The sequence below is a fragment of the Haliotis cracherodii genome, unplaced genomic scaffold, assembly GCF_022045235.1.
Source record: "Haliotis cracherodii isolate W230 unplaced genomic scaffold, xgHalCrac1.p SCAF_14, whole genome shotgun sequence".
In the NCBI taxonomy this organism is placed as follows: Eukaryota; Metazoa; Mollusca; class Gastropoda; order Lepetellida; family Haliotidae; genus Haliotis; species Haliotis cracherodii.
In genome coordinates this window covers 30,353,060-30,367,468 of record NW_027266269.1, presented here as the reverse complement: position 1 = coordinate 30,367,468, position 14,409 = coordinate 30,353,060, and the positions used below count along the sequence as shown (strand labels likewise).

At 39.8% G+C, this 14,409-nt stretch overlaps 1 protein-coding gene across 1 annotated transcript; it reads right to left on the bottom strand.

Moving 5' to 3' along the window:
- Window positions 1-1,741: 1,741 nt before the first annotated feature.
- LOC139460355 (major facilitator superfamily domain-containing protein 4A-like) lies at window positions 1,742-8,303 on the bottom strand. Its single transcript, XM_071241844.1, has 3 exons — window positions 8,217-8,303; window positions 5,137-5,422; window positions 1,742-2,688 (listed from the first exon to the last, which is right to left on the bottom strand). The coding sequence occupies exons 1-3, from the start codon at window positions 8,301-8,303 to the stop codon at window positions 1,742-1,744; spliced, it is 1,320 nt and encodes a 439-aa protein (XP_071097945.1).
- Window positions 8,304-14,409: the final 6,106 nt, after the last annotated feature.

The window sequence follows — 14,409 nt, the reverse complement described above, 5'->3', positions numbered from 1 at the left end:
AAAAAACTAAAATTTGAAAGCGGTAACGTGTTCTTTTAGTAATCGTAGAAATGAGAGTTGTACGATAAGAGAATGTATTATGCTTACTGATAGATCAACAACTTTCATGTATCATTAAATACATAACAAGACATAAAAGGCACAACCAAACTGTTTTATTCACAAACGAACATTGTCTTAATTATTTCAAAGAAACGTATAGTTAGTTACTTTTCTTGGACTGACAAACTAACTCAATCTAACGACAAAGCCTCCATTAGGTTTAACAAAGGTATAGTTGGAAATTACGTTCTTTGACTGACAAATTATCTTTAGAATGTAATAACAGATGGTTAACAGTGTGGTAACCCATTACTTAACGTTCATCATTTTGAATATGTCGATATAATTTAATAATAATAATCATCATCATCATAATCATAATAATAATAATATAAAAACAATAATAATAATATAAAAACAACAATAATAATCATCATCAAAATAATAATGATAATATAAAAACAACAACAATAATAATATTTTTTTTAAAATAAAAAAATAATTATAATAATTATAATAATAAACCACTTATATTGAGCTATATTTCCACACCAGACAGGGGCATGCTGAAATCGCTACAATATTATTACCCCGGTCAATGGCTCAGTGTGCACTCGGTTTGATTCTCAGCTCCCTGGGGAGTTTTCACTGGCATAGATAATTACAGAATACAGCAAACAAAACATGAATCCAAAGTTTGTATGTTATTTAGCGCCGCACTCAGCAATATTCAAGCTATATGACGACAGTCTATAAATAATCGAGTATGGAAAATCAATCAAGGGATTGACAAATCATGAGCATCGATTCACGCAATGAGATCAGCCTCTTACGATCGCGACAAGCATGGGTTGCTGAAGATCAATTCGATCCCCGATCTTCTCGTGTCGAAAAATATGTTTGTTTGTTTGTTTGTTGTTTAACGCCGCACTCAGCAATATTCCAGCTATATGACGGAGGTCTGTAAATAATCGAGTCTGGACCAGACAATCCAGTGATTAATATAATGAGCATCGATCCACGCAATTGGGATCGATGACATGCATCAACCAAGTCAGCGAGCCTGACCACCCGATCCCGTTAGTCGCCTTTTACGACAAGCATAGTCGCCTTCTACGGCAAGCATGGGTTGCTGAAGACCTATTCCACCCCGGAATCTTCACGGGTCTCGAATAATATGGATTAACTTGATTACCTACGTCACAAGCCGACAAGCAACCTGTTAGGCCAGCTCCAAGTTTTGCATAGATTTTACTCCGAGTTGGTTTAAGCTTCGCATTGATTGGATACTGCTTGTTTCCTTGCCTTAACTATACTGATAGTGACTACTCTTCCACAGCATCTAACACAGGGGAGGCAGGAATCTGTTTGCTACCTGTGCAGCTGCAGTCAGACCCGTGACAATCCGGGGTAGAATAAGTCTTCAGCAACCCATGCTTGTCGTAAAGGGCGACTATGCTTGTCGTAAGAGGCGACTAACGGGATCGGGTCGTCAGGCTCGCTGACTTGGTTGAAGCATGTCATTGATCCCAATTGCTTGGATCGATGCTCATGATATCAATCACTGGATTGTCTGGTCGAGGCTCGCTGACTTGCTTGAAGCCCCACATAAGTATTATGTGTAAAGCCCATTTCTGGATTCCCCTATCGTGATATTGCTAGAATACTGCAAAAAGCGACGAAAACCGTACTAACTTACTCACTCACTACCAGTCAGAACAGTGTATTCTTCTTCAGTACCTTTTCGTACCAGCTTTCCAAGGAGGAAAATACAAAGAAATAGCAGTATCTGTATCAAAGCTATTGTTGTGAGAGAATAATGCAGCATTTGAGGTTCAAAGACTGACATTAGTTGTCCTATAGCAACGGCTACCAGAGATGTCCCTGCTATGTCACAGAATGTAAAGATCGCACAAACAGTATCGTTCAACCTAACATTTTCCACACACCATGCTATCAGTGCTGCATATATCGGAGCATAGAACAGTGCGAGAATATGGGAACATGTCCACAAATACAGCAAACTGCTTTCAGCAGTAAACACCAGCAACACAGATGCAGCTAGTAGCCCTGCCAAACATGCTGTGATCAAACATGACTGGGAAACAACCCAGCTGACAAATACACCCCCAACCCGCCCGAACACTGTCACCGTATAAAACGACGATGTCATGAGAGACAATGTGGTCTCAGGCATATGTAGACTGCTATGAATTCCAAAGAGCAACAGCAGTGACCCGTATACGAAATTTGTGCCACCCCCTATGAACATTAAGGATGCAAGGAAACTGATTAAAATCAATTCCAGTTTCCCAAAGGATTTGTCTTTCTTCTTGCATGATTCCGGTTCTGGGTTGTTCTTTCGTCCATAACGTAGAAGAGCCAGGAGAATGACAAGTATCAGTCCACATGAAGCAAAGATCACATATGCATAAGTAATGTTTGAGTCGGATCCTCCACATGGGTCTGTCGTCATCTCCAATTCGTCGGCTGTGGTGTTAGATCTGTTTCCATGGGGATTGATGCTGCTCAGAAAAGGGGAGATTATTAATGGGCCGAGGATGTGTCCAGCACCCGCTGCCAGTCCCATCAAGTGGAAAGGTATGGTACTTTCTTGACTCAACTCACCAGTTGTGGCTACAAAAGCTGGAACGATGAGACATTTTCTTGGCATGAACATAGTGATTATGATACACAAGTTAGTGCAAATGGCATCATGGTTTCATCATGCTTGGTTGGGTGGTTGGTTTGTTGTTTAACGCCGCACTCAGCAATATACCAGCTATATGACGGCGGTCTGTAAATAATCGAGTAAATAATGATTAATATCATGAGTATCGATCCACGCAATTGGGATCGATGACATGCATCAACCAAGTCAGCGAGCCTGACGACCCGATCCCGTTTGTCGCCTTTTACGACAAGCATAGTCACCTTTTACGGCAAGCATGGGTTGCTGAAGACCTATCCTACCCCGGATCGTCACGGGTCCATGAACATAGTGATTATGATACACAAGTTAATGCAAATGGCATGGTTTCATCATGCAAAAGGGTAGTGCTATGATCCCTCCAGAGCGATTGATCCTGGGGAATGACCTGATCTTCCAACACCGGATGTAGTCGTAAAACGTACTGTTGGTTGGTTGGTTGGTTTGTTGTTTTACGCCGCACTAAAGATGATTGATAGTATGGATTGTCAAGATCACAGATAATCTTGTATATTTTAATTATATGTTAGTACTTCAGATAGATGTATTACGGTATGGTTACATTAGTATATTAAGCTTAGCGAGTTGTTTTTAGATATTGTCAGGTAATACTATGGGAACAGGTTAGGTTCAGGGAAGCGTGACTGGGTACGGCTGATAGCTGGGGAGTTAATTGGTGTAACAATAGGGAGGTCAGGGGTAGCTTGGGCTTTGGGGTCAGTTTAAATAGCGGGGTAGGGTAATAATTTGTACAGTCAGCCAGAATCAGCATGGTCATGTAAGGCATGGACTAATATTGTGGGAGACTTCTACTCTGGTTGGCGTAAGTTTTTACATTTATTGTTTCATGTTGAATTGTATTTTAGAGGATAGAATTTTGAGTTATGTATTTTTTCCAAACGTAATTATATACACATATTGATGGTAATAGCGTAAAGCCACTGTAACAAATAACCACAACATGATCAAAGTATAAACAGTTCAACTCAGTAATATGTAAATCGGAGTATTGGTGCATGGCTGTATGTATTGTGAGGTAGTGACACATACCTCAGTGACTGTAATTGCGTATATTACATTGTAGTGTCCCGGAACTGGCCGGTTAACCTTAGAGTGCGTAGGAGGGAAGAACCTCCGATATTACGTAGGAGGAAGTAACAACCTCCAACATCACGTAAGGAGAGAAGTTCTCCGACCCAACGTAAGGAGAGAAGTATCTTCGTCTCCGTGGCACATCGTAGGATGAACACAGCCGTGGCATCCATGTAAACAGGCACCCCTAACTCCGTGGGGACAACATCGCCTGGGTGGAAAGATCACCATTCGTTATTACGAGGAAGAATTCTCGTATGAACTGCTCAATAACATCAGAGATTCTAAAGTTCTGTATAGAACTTTTGTGACAGTGACAGTGGAGTGGCTTTGTATCTTTTGGTTTTTTTTTTTGTGGTTGTGTGTTGTTGTTGTATATATATACACACACAAAGTTTTACTGTGTATTAGTTGTGTTATTCTTAGAACATCTGTATTAGTGTTAGTATTTTTAGAAGTAGACTATTAGTATTAGGATAGTGTATTGTGATAGTTGTATTGTTAGTAGGAGATAGTTGTATTATTAGTAGTAGACATTTGTACTGTTAGTATTAAGATATTAGTATTAGTAGTAGGTGGTAGTATTGTTATTGGTAGGAGAAGCTAGTTTAGTTAGTTGTGTTAGTTAATTTGGTATTAGTTTGAATTTAGATATTGTTATTGGGATTTAAAATTACTTTAAGGGAGGGAATAAATCTGTATTACAATCTCATTTGTGTTTGTGGTTGATTCAATACGTGACATGGATAGCTTTGCGTTCACTCAGTTAGTAGTGTGTGGCTTCTTTCGTTTGTCAAGGGTAACAGTGTCACATTTCCGGTCACAATTCCCACCCGCAAAATAGCAAAATAAGTAATTAAATTTTCTTTTCATCAAAGTGACACAAATCACAACTTAAGGGTCAAAATATATTCATTTTGTATTTCAAACATCGACCCAAAGTTTTCAAACATAATATCCCTGAACCCTCTAATGAAAAACGAATAGGTCTTCAGCAACCCATGCTTGCCGTAAAAGGCGACTATGCTTGTCGTAAAAGGCGACTAACGGGATCCGGTGGTCAGGCTCGCTGACTTTGTTGATAACATGTCATCGATCCCAATTGCGTGGATCGATGCTCATGATATCAATCACTGGATTGTCTAGTCCAGACTCGATTATTTACAGACCTCCGTCATATAGCTAGAATATTGCTGAGTGCGGCGTTAAACAACCAACCAACCAACCAATTACGTGAATCACTAGAGTCCGGCGTTAAATAAACAAATAAACAAATGATCACAACTACTAACCGCTGCTTGCAACACCTTCTGTCAGTCCCAACCCGGAACTTGCAGCTGCTGCCACCCAGAAAGAGGAACAGAGGGGTATTACCAACACTAGGCAACTGCTGACAAGGACACACACCATCATCAGTGTATACACATTGATCACTGCATGTACCGGCACGTACAGCACGCTGCCTGCTGTCTTGAAGCCAGCGTACACAGGAAACAGGGTGCTGATGGTCTGAACACTCACGGAGTACCGACACTGGAGGTCCTGTAGACTTGGCCCAAAGCAGCTGTCAATGAGTCCCTGGAAGAAAGATCTTGTACATTTTATGAATAATTTGACATGTCATCCATGAATTCATACAACGGAATTCAATTTGATCCACATGAGTTAGATTATTTGTGAGACCTTTGACATTGAGGCAGAACAAAATAAATGTACATTACATGTTTCAAATGCTGTTGAAGCCACCGATCATTTAGGTGATATTTGAAATGAAGTGGTCGTCAACCAAGTGCTTGAACTATATTGCCAACATAGCTTTAAAAAATTCCCATGCTTTCGTTATGCTGACAGCTATAGTTAACACATTGTGGAATAAGCATACAAGCCTTGGGTCAGTCGTCAAAATATAACATATAATTGGACCTCTTAATTTGATTTGTTGTGAGCAAAAGGGTAGGGATGTATTACATTTTATTTGGCTTAATAATTTTCACCGCTAGTTTGCCCAATGGAATCTGTTGTAGCAGATAATCGAGATTGATAATTCTCTGACTTAATCTGACGCTGAAATAATCGAGTCTTGATCGATGACATGCTTCAACCAAGTCAGCGAGTCTGACCACCAGATCCCGTTAGTCGACACTTACAACAAGCATAGTCGCCTTTTACGGCAAGCATGGGTTGCTGAAGACCTATTCTTCCCCGGATCCCAAAGGAGTAAACGAAGCTTCACTGTATATTTAAGGTTTCAGCAACACGTTGAGATCATCCCTAGCCAGGGGATATGGGACAGAAGCAGTTTCAGCGAAAATATACAATCAATGATTTTATATATTGTAGTGTAATATGACCCTAATGAAAGAAACTGTACAAAATGAATTTTGTTTGTTTAGGTTTGGATAAATGGCGACTAACATGATCGGGTGGTCAGAGTCGCTGACTTGGTTGATGCATGTCATCGATCCCAAATTGAGTGGATCGATTCTCATGATATTAATCACTGGATTGTCTGGACTAGACTCGATTAGTTACAGAACACCGTCATAGCGGTGGAATATTGCTGAGTGCGGCGTTAAACAACAAACAATCATAATAAGATTTATCTCCCGTGCCGAGACGCTCGGCGTGGACTTACTATCATTACATGTAGCCTAGTATTGGTTCCATACTACAGTTCAACGTCGATAACCATTTTGTAACAAATAATTAAGCACATGCATAAAATGATATTGTTTTCAGTAAGTTATTCATCCATTTGTAACATATAATATACATGTAATTCCTTTTTTACTCACAAACAATTCAATATCCAGTTAACCAGATCGCCATTTTGAAATGGTTAAAATGATGGAATGGAAATATCAACTACGAATTCGGATTAACTTACAATTGAAAAAAGTCTGACATAACAGTCTGCCTTGCGTTTGGGCATGACAAGAAAACAGAAACACTAGAAAGGTTCCTAATAAGTCCAGTAGCTAGATTGCTACTGTCTCTGCACACTACACATCTCGTGAGTGTGTCTATGACTGGGAATTCGACACTTCCAAGTTGCACAAAACGAGGTTAGACTGAATTTCTACTTCTAATATGTAGTACAGGACGTAAAGACATGCTCTAATTAAACATATTCTATTGATAGACACAATTTGATGGCAGATGTTTATCTGTACACACGACACACATCAGTGATCTTAATAAGCTGTTTGGGATTTCTATATTCATTTCACTCTGGTCTATGGATATGATTAATAGTATTGTGGTCCAATGTCGCAAAACAATACCAATACCACCATAAAAAAGCGAGGTAGTTCTTATTGTAGTTCTGATGCAGATTTGATTGGTTTTGTTTGTTTGTATTTTATCGCCGCACTCAGCAGTATTCAAGCTATATGACGGCGATCTGTCAATAATCGAGTCTGGACCAGACAATCCAGTGATTAACACCATAAGCATCGATCCACGACATCGGATCGATGACATGCATCAACCAAGTAAGCGAGCATGACCACCAGAAATACCCTGGAATATTGCTGAGTGCGGCGTAAAACAACCAACCAACCTAGACTTTTATAGCAAGGTACCTCAACAGCATGCAAGTGAGTTAACAACACGGTGCAGGATCTCATCACGTGTTCCACTATCATAACGACCATTTGTGGGTGGTAATTGTTACCGTTGACGTAGCAAAGCAGCCACACCCACAAAACTGAGCTTTTCATACTATAAATCATCTTTTGCTTCAAGCTAACATTCTGGATTGTTGTGCATCCCTTTTCTGGGGTTGTTTGTTTAACGCTGCACTCAGCAATATTCAAGCTAAATGACAACCGTCTGTTAATAATCAGACGATCCAGTGAGTGACATCATGAGCATCGCTCGACGCATTTGAAATACGATGGCATGCATCAACACCAAGTCTCTTCACTCAGCAATATTCCAGCTATATGGCGGCGGTCCGTAAGTAATCGAGTCTGGACCAGCCAACCTAGTGATTCACAACATGAGCATCGATCTACGCAATTGGGATTGATGACATGCATCAACCAAGTCAGCGAGCCTGACCACCCGATCCCATTGGTCGGTCTCTTACGACAAGCATAGTCACCTTTTACGGCAAGCATGGGATGTTGAAGACCTATTCTACCCCGGATCGATGGTCATGATGTAAATCGCTGGATTGTCTGGTCCAGACTCGATTATTTACAGACCGCCGTCATATAGCTGGAATATTGCTGAGTGCGGCGTTAAACTTTAATCCAAACCAAACCAATACAAAAATGTTGGTTTGATGTGTCCATGAAATCTAAGTCAAATTAACGACAAATTATCTTTAATCTTCAACAACCGATGGTTAGCAATGATTACTCACATCAAAACCCGATACGGCAAGTAGTAAAGCCAGCTCCAAATAGCGACATGACAAAGGTTTTACTCCGAGTTGGCCTAAGTTTCCCATTGTTGACTGAATAGTCCTTGTTTACTTGTCTGCACTGTGGAAGTGATTCTATGCGCTTGTGATCGCCCTCTGGATGTGCACTATAGGACGAGTAAGCGTACTGTTTGCAACAACGTGAACGTCAAGAGAAATCGATAAAACCTTTGACGGGAATCCATCCAATTAATACTTATGCAAATGCTACACCAGAATGTTCAAACTAACATGAGACAGCATCATGTGCATATTGAGGCCATGAATGTGTTTGCGAATTGTTGGTCACAACTAACAGGATAATTTTTAAAACCGTAGTAATTGCTTTTTTGGCGACCTGCCTGGGCCAGACAATCCATTGACTGACATCATGAGCATGGATCTAGGAAATTGGGATAACCAAGTCAGCGAGACAAGCATAGGTATATTATTTGGAAAAAGTTGGAGTGAGTGAGTGTGTTGGGTTTAACGCCGCTTTTATCAGTATTCCAGTTATATCACGGCGTGTCAGCTTAATGTGGGAGGAAAGCCCCAAGTGAAGCAGGTCTCAGATGTTTACCACTTCGGTGAAACCCACGAGCACGGGTATGGTGCTGACAAACCTAGAAACAAAATCGGGGCGAACCGGGATCATAGGTTTCTGGAGTGCCCAAGGGACGCAACTCTGCACAGCGAATCGCGGCCCCCGGAAATAGTTGGAAGAAATAAGAAACATGTGCCACAATAGTCACATACGCAATGCATATTGGAAAATTATCCAAATCCTGCCAGAAGATCAATTGTAATCACAGCATGACACCTCTTTGTTCAGTGAGCCCAGTCAACAAACTGAAAGGTCAGATGATCTCCCCAAGTTTTACATAGACCTACAAATCTAAGGGACCATTACGGGCAATATGAGGGTTTCTGTAAAATACATCTTCCCGAGGCAAGGGAGTTAATTGACCATAAATGTCCGGTTTCCACCCTTGCCGAACTAGGCTGGAATTATGTCGTTCTATTTTGAATGGACTTACGAGGCTTTGCATAGTCCAATCAAAATCGCTTGACGAAATCGACATCCGGTTCGTAAACTGTAGTGTAGATTTCGGTCGATTGCAGGATTTGCAAAGCATGTGAACTGCCAGCTCGGGGTCAACAGATACTTTCAAAATAGTTTCATGTTTTTAATCAAGGTGCTAACGTGATTTGATGCATTTTGCATGTTTTATCACGATTTAGATTATCGATCTTGACCGGGCGCCGCCATTTTGTTTGAAGCAAATGTAAGTGATGTGGGAGGCGGAATCTGATTGGTCAGTAGAAGGGACATACATGTAGAAAGGACATAAATCGTTATAGCCACTGGTGGCGCAACGATCGAGCCCAGAAATTCCAATCTAGTTTGTCAAGGGTGGAAACTGGACGTAAATAGTCAGTTAACTCCAATGCCTGGGGAAGATGTGTAAAATAATGAAATAGTGTAGTGTACTGTCCGATTTGATAATTACTTTAATTAGAGGACTTTTATATTTATTGTCAAGACTTTGGTACAATGAATATTCATGTCAGGTCATCGGGAAGCAATGCATTTTTTCTGCGTCCATTCTCTACACATTCTGCGTACTGAACGCATACTTCTGCGTCATGTGACCCTGATTTATTCTTGTTACAGAAATTAATGACAAGTAAAATATCATTGCTATGTTCAGAAAAGGTCATGTTTACTAGTTTGTTGAACAAACTTAAGTCCTGCTCTTTGAATCATAGGACCCGTGATGATTTCGGGGTAGAACAAGTCTTCAGCAACCCATGCTTGCCCTAAAATGTGACTATGCTTGTCATAACAGGCGACTAACGGGATCGGGTGGTCAGGCTCGCTGACTTGGTTGATGCATTGCATCAGTCCCAATTGCGTGGATCGATGTTAATGATATTAATCACTGGATTGTCAAGGGACAAAACCTCAGTTTAGAATTAGAGAAAGAGATAACGTATTCTCTATTACCACGAATCTGGTTCCCCGTGATTCAAAGAATCTGGTTCTCTATGATTCAAAGAATCTGGTTCTCTATGGTTTGTTGTTGGTTTGGTGTTTAACGCCGCACTCAGCAATATTCCAGCTATATGACGGCGGTCTGTAAATAATCGAGTCTGGACCAGACAATCTAGTGATTAATATCATGAGCATCGATCCACGCAATTTGGATCGATGACATGCATCAACCAAGTAAGCGAGCCTGACCACCCGATCTCGTTTGTCGCCTCTTAAGACAATCATAGTCACCTTTTACGGCAAACATGAATTCTTGCACTGGGGCAGATAACTTAGTTAGTATTATATATATATATATATATATATATATATATATATTGCCTTACGTTGTCATTAACCGACTTCTTTGCTCCGAGAATGACATTTAGTTCAGCAGCACGTACATTACATATGATCATTTAGACGAAATACCTCGGTAACAGATAGATAGACTCGGTGAGTTAAATTCATGTCGTGTTGGCCCAAGTCGTAGATCCATGATGTCCAAAAATAGATTGTCTGGTCATATTGGAGTATTTAGACCGTCATGAATCTGGAATGTTTCTGAGTTAAACAACATACAAACAAATAAACAAACAAAGAGACCTGCTCTCCAAATGAGTGAGTTTTAAATTTAAGTCACTTCGGCAGTATTTCAGCCACATCTTCACTCGAATTATTTTTAAAGTAACAACATAACAAAAACGGTCGAAGATAACTACATTAACACAGATCTAATAAAAATAGCGTTAGATCATTACACATTTACAACTCTTATTAGACAGTACAAAATGATACGGTGCTGTAGATCGTCAGAAACCAAAATGTAGATCACCATGATTATTTTACAGACCGCCGTCATATAGCTGGAATATTGCTGAGTGCGGCGTTAAACAACAAACAAACAAACAAATGCTAGGGACCACCGGGATTTACGATGTGTGGGTGCGTGCACGATATCCGTTGGGGTCATATGCGGACAGAGAAGCAAGTATCAAAGGTTAGTATAGTCTAATATACGGAAAATCAGTGTCTAACTGTGACGTAGCCAAGGCATTTTACAAGTTTCAGCAACTTTGAAGATATAAATTGCCTAGCGGGAACTGCCATATCTGTGTCATACCTGTGTCATCCGGGCTAGGTCTTCAGCAACCCAGGACTTGCCGTAAAAGGCGACTATGCTTGTAAGAGGCCACTAACGGGATCGGGTGGTCAGGCTCGCTGACTTGGTTGATGCTTGTCATCGATCCCAATTGCGGGGATTGATGCTCATGATGTCACTCACTGTATTGTCTGGTCCAGAATAAACAACAAACAAACAAAACTGTAATCTGTTCCATGCAATGTTTCAAGTTACTTAAAATGGAAAAGTGGTCTGGTAAGTCATTCTTTTTCCTGAATGTGATATGAAAGTATCGTCCCCTATGGTTCCAATTTGCGTGTTCCATTTGAAAAGTGTACGTGAAATGTTGTGCATGATTCAAGTAAACTTTTATCAAAGTTACTGACCACGCTTTCTTTCGAGCGTTAAAAGCTGTCACCATCACGTACATCACAATAAGGGAGATAATTAGAAGTGTCATCTTCTATAAAATCAAAGGTGACTATACCTTCATCAGCCACAATGGCACAAGCGTAATCGACTATATTGTTGCATCCCCTTCATTGTTTATGTTGTGCAAACAGTTTGACATTGCAAATAGAACAGAGTCGACCCATATGCCAGTTACATGTTCATTTCACGCACGTGCCAAAGCTGGATCGAGAGACCGTGAGCGTGTTGCACGAGACCCAGGGGACAGCTACCGCTTTGTGTGGAACGAGGACAAAACTCAAACTTTTAGAGACAGTTTACTTACTACAAATTCTATTTCAATGCTTGACAAGTGTTCAGATTTTATCGCTTCAGGTAAAATTGATAAAGCAGTTGAGGTATTTTCAGATGTTTTATGTACCGCTGCGAAATGTATGAAACGCCCTTCTTATATTTCTAGAAGTAAACAGCCATGGTTCGATAAGGAGTGTGAATACCACCGCTGTGAAAGATATAGGCTTCTTAAGGTTTTCCGATCACTAAAAGATTCGTCATCACTTTGTAACTATATTAAGGCAAGAAATACTTATAGACATGTTATCCGTGAAAAAAAGAAGTTATATCAAGACAATGTACAGAGTACCATTTTGACTAACTTGGATAACAGTAAAATATTTTGGGCAAATTTGAAACGTCTGTCTGCTACCACTGTCCGTCCTAAGCCAAATATAAATATTGAGCAATGGTTTTCACATTTTAAGGGGTTGTTCGATTCAGAAATAGGGGATGAAGATAACACTGTGCCAGATAACAATTTTGATGACTTAACTCAATCTATCTTAGACTCGCCAATTGAACAGCAGGAGGTAATTGAGGCAATTAACAAATTGAAAACAGGCAAAGCTGCCGGCAGTGATAAACTTATTGCTGAAATGTTCAAATACGCATGCGATGTGTTAGTTCCCTATATTACCTGTCTGTTTAACGTTATGTTTGATTCCGCTTATTTTCCGATTTCCTGGTCGACTGGCCAAATTGTACCATTACACAAGAAAGGGGATACTAATACACCCGATAACTACCGAGGGATTACAGTATTAAGTATTTTTAGCAAGTTATACATTTCTGTTCTAAATAGAAGGTTGCAGGCTGGGTGTGATGCCTATGATAAAGTTGTGGAGTCGCAAGCAGGATTTCGTTGTGGCTATTCCACAATTGATAATATGTTTATTTTACAGTCAGTTATACAGCGTTATCTGGGGAAGAAGCGAGGTAAACTATATGCTTTATTTGTAGACTTCTCCAAAGCTTTCGACTCTATAAACAGATCAAAACTATGGATAGTTTTGAATAACAGTGGTGTGTCACCTAAAATGTTTAAATGTATACAATCCATATATACGACTGTACGTTCCTGTGTAAAGTTTAACAATAACTTCTCAGATGTATTCGATTGTGACTTGGGTGTCCGTCAAGGCTGTGTACTGAGCCCGTTTTTGTTTTCATTGTTTATCAATGATCTAGCTGTTGAAATTGAGGCTAACTGTGAACACGGAATCCAGCTCCATCCAGACATAATTCAACTATTCCTGCTACTCTTTGCTGATGATGTAATTCTTATATCAGATACTGTATATGGCCTCCAAAAACGCATCGATGTACTCGAACACTATTGCCATAATTATTTCCTTAAGGTAAATCTTGATAAGTCGAAAATAGTAGTTTTTAAGAATGGTGGTGTACTTTCTAGATCTGAGAAATGGTATTTCAGTGGTTGTCAGTTGGAAATGTGTATCATCGTACAAATATTTGGGAGTTGTATTTTCAAAGAATTTATCATGGTCGAAACATACTTACAATGCTTCATTACAGGCTAAACGGGTATTGTTCTCGGTTCAAAAATCCCTTTCATCACTTAAACCTATTCCACTGAAACTATTTTTTAAAATATTCGATACTAAAATTGCTCCAATTATGTTATATGGGGCTGAAATGTGGAGTTTTGAAAACTGCAAAGAAATAGAAAGTATCCATGTACTTGCTTGTAAAAGTCTGCTAGGTGTTAAAACGTCTACTCCCAATCATGTTGTGCGAGGAGAGTGTGGAAGATACCCACTGTACATTTCTACGTATAAACGCTGTATAAAATATTGGTGTAAACTTATGTCCCTACCAAATTCACGATATCCTAAGAAAAGTTATGATATGTTATTTCAGCTAGCTACACATGGTAAAACTAATTGGGCTACAAAAGTCAAAACTCTTTTATACAGCCTTGGATTTGGATATATATGGGAGAACCAATATGTTATTTGCCCCGAATCATTTATTTCCGAATGTGAAGATCGGTTAAAATTTGCTTCCGAACAGGACTGGCATTGGTCTTTAGCAAATAGTTCTAAAATGTTCCATTATACACTTTACAAAAATTCACTCAGTCTAGAGTTGTATTTGTCTGCTATCACTATCAACAAATTTCGTGTTGCACTAGCCCAGTTTCGCTGTAGCTCCCACACTCTCCATATTGAGACTGGTAGATACGTTAATACTCCACGAGAGCAGAGATTGTGCAATAGTTGCAACCA

What these genes read in the sequence shown, in the direction of transcription:
- LOC139460355 (XM_071241844.1), bottom strand. Translation starts at nt 8,303, where the DNA reads ATGGGAAACTTAGGCCAACTCGGAGTAAAACCTTTGTCATGTCGCTAT. An exon ending in TTGCCGTATCGGGTTTTGAT is followed by an intron (nt 5,423 to 8,216) that starts GTGAGTAATCAT and finishes TCTTTCTTCCAG; the next exon opens with GGACTCATTGACAGCTGCTT. An exon ending in AGAAGGTGTTGCAAGCAGCG is followed by an intron (nt 2,689 to 5,136) that starts GTTAGTAGTTGT and finishes TCATCGTTCCAG; the next exon opens with CTTTTGTAGCCACAACTGGT.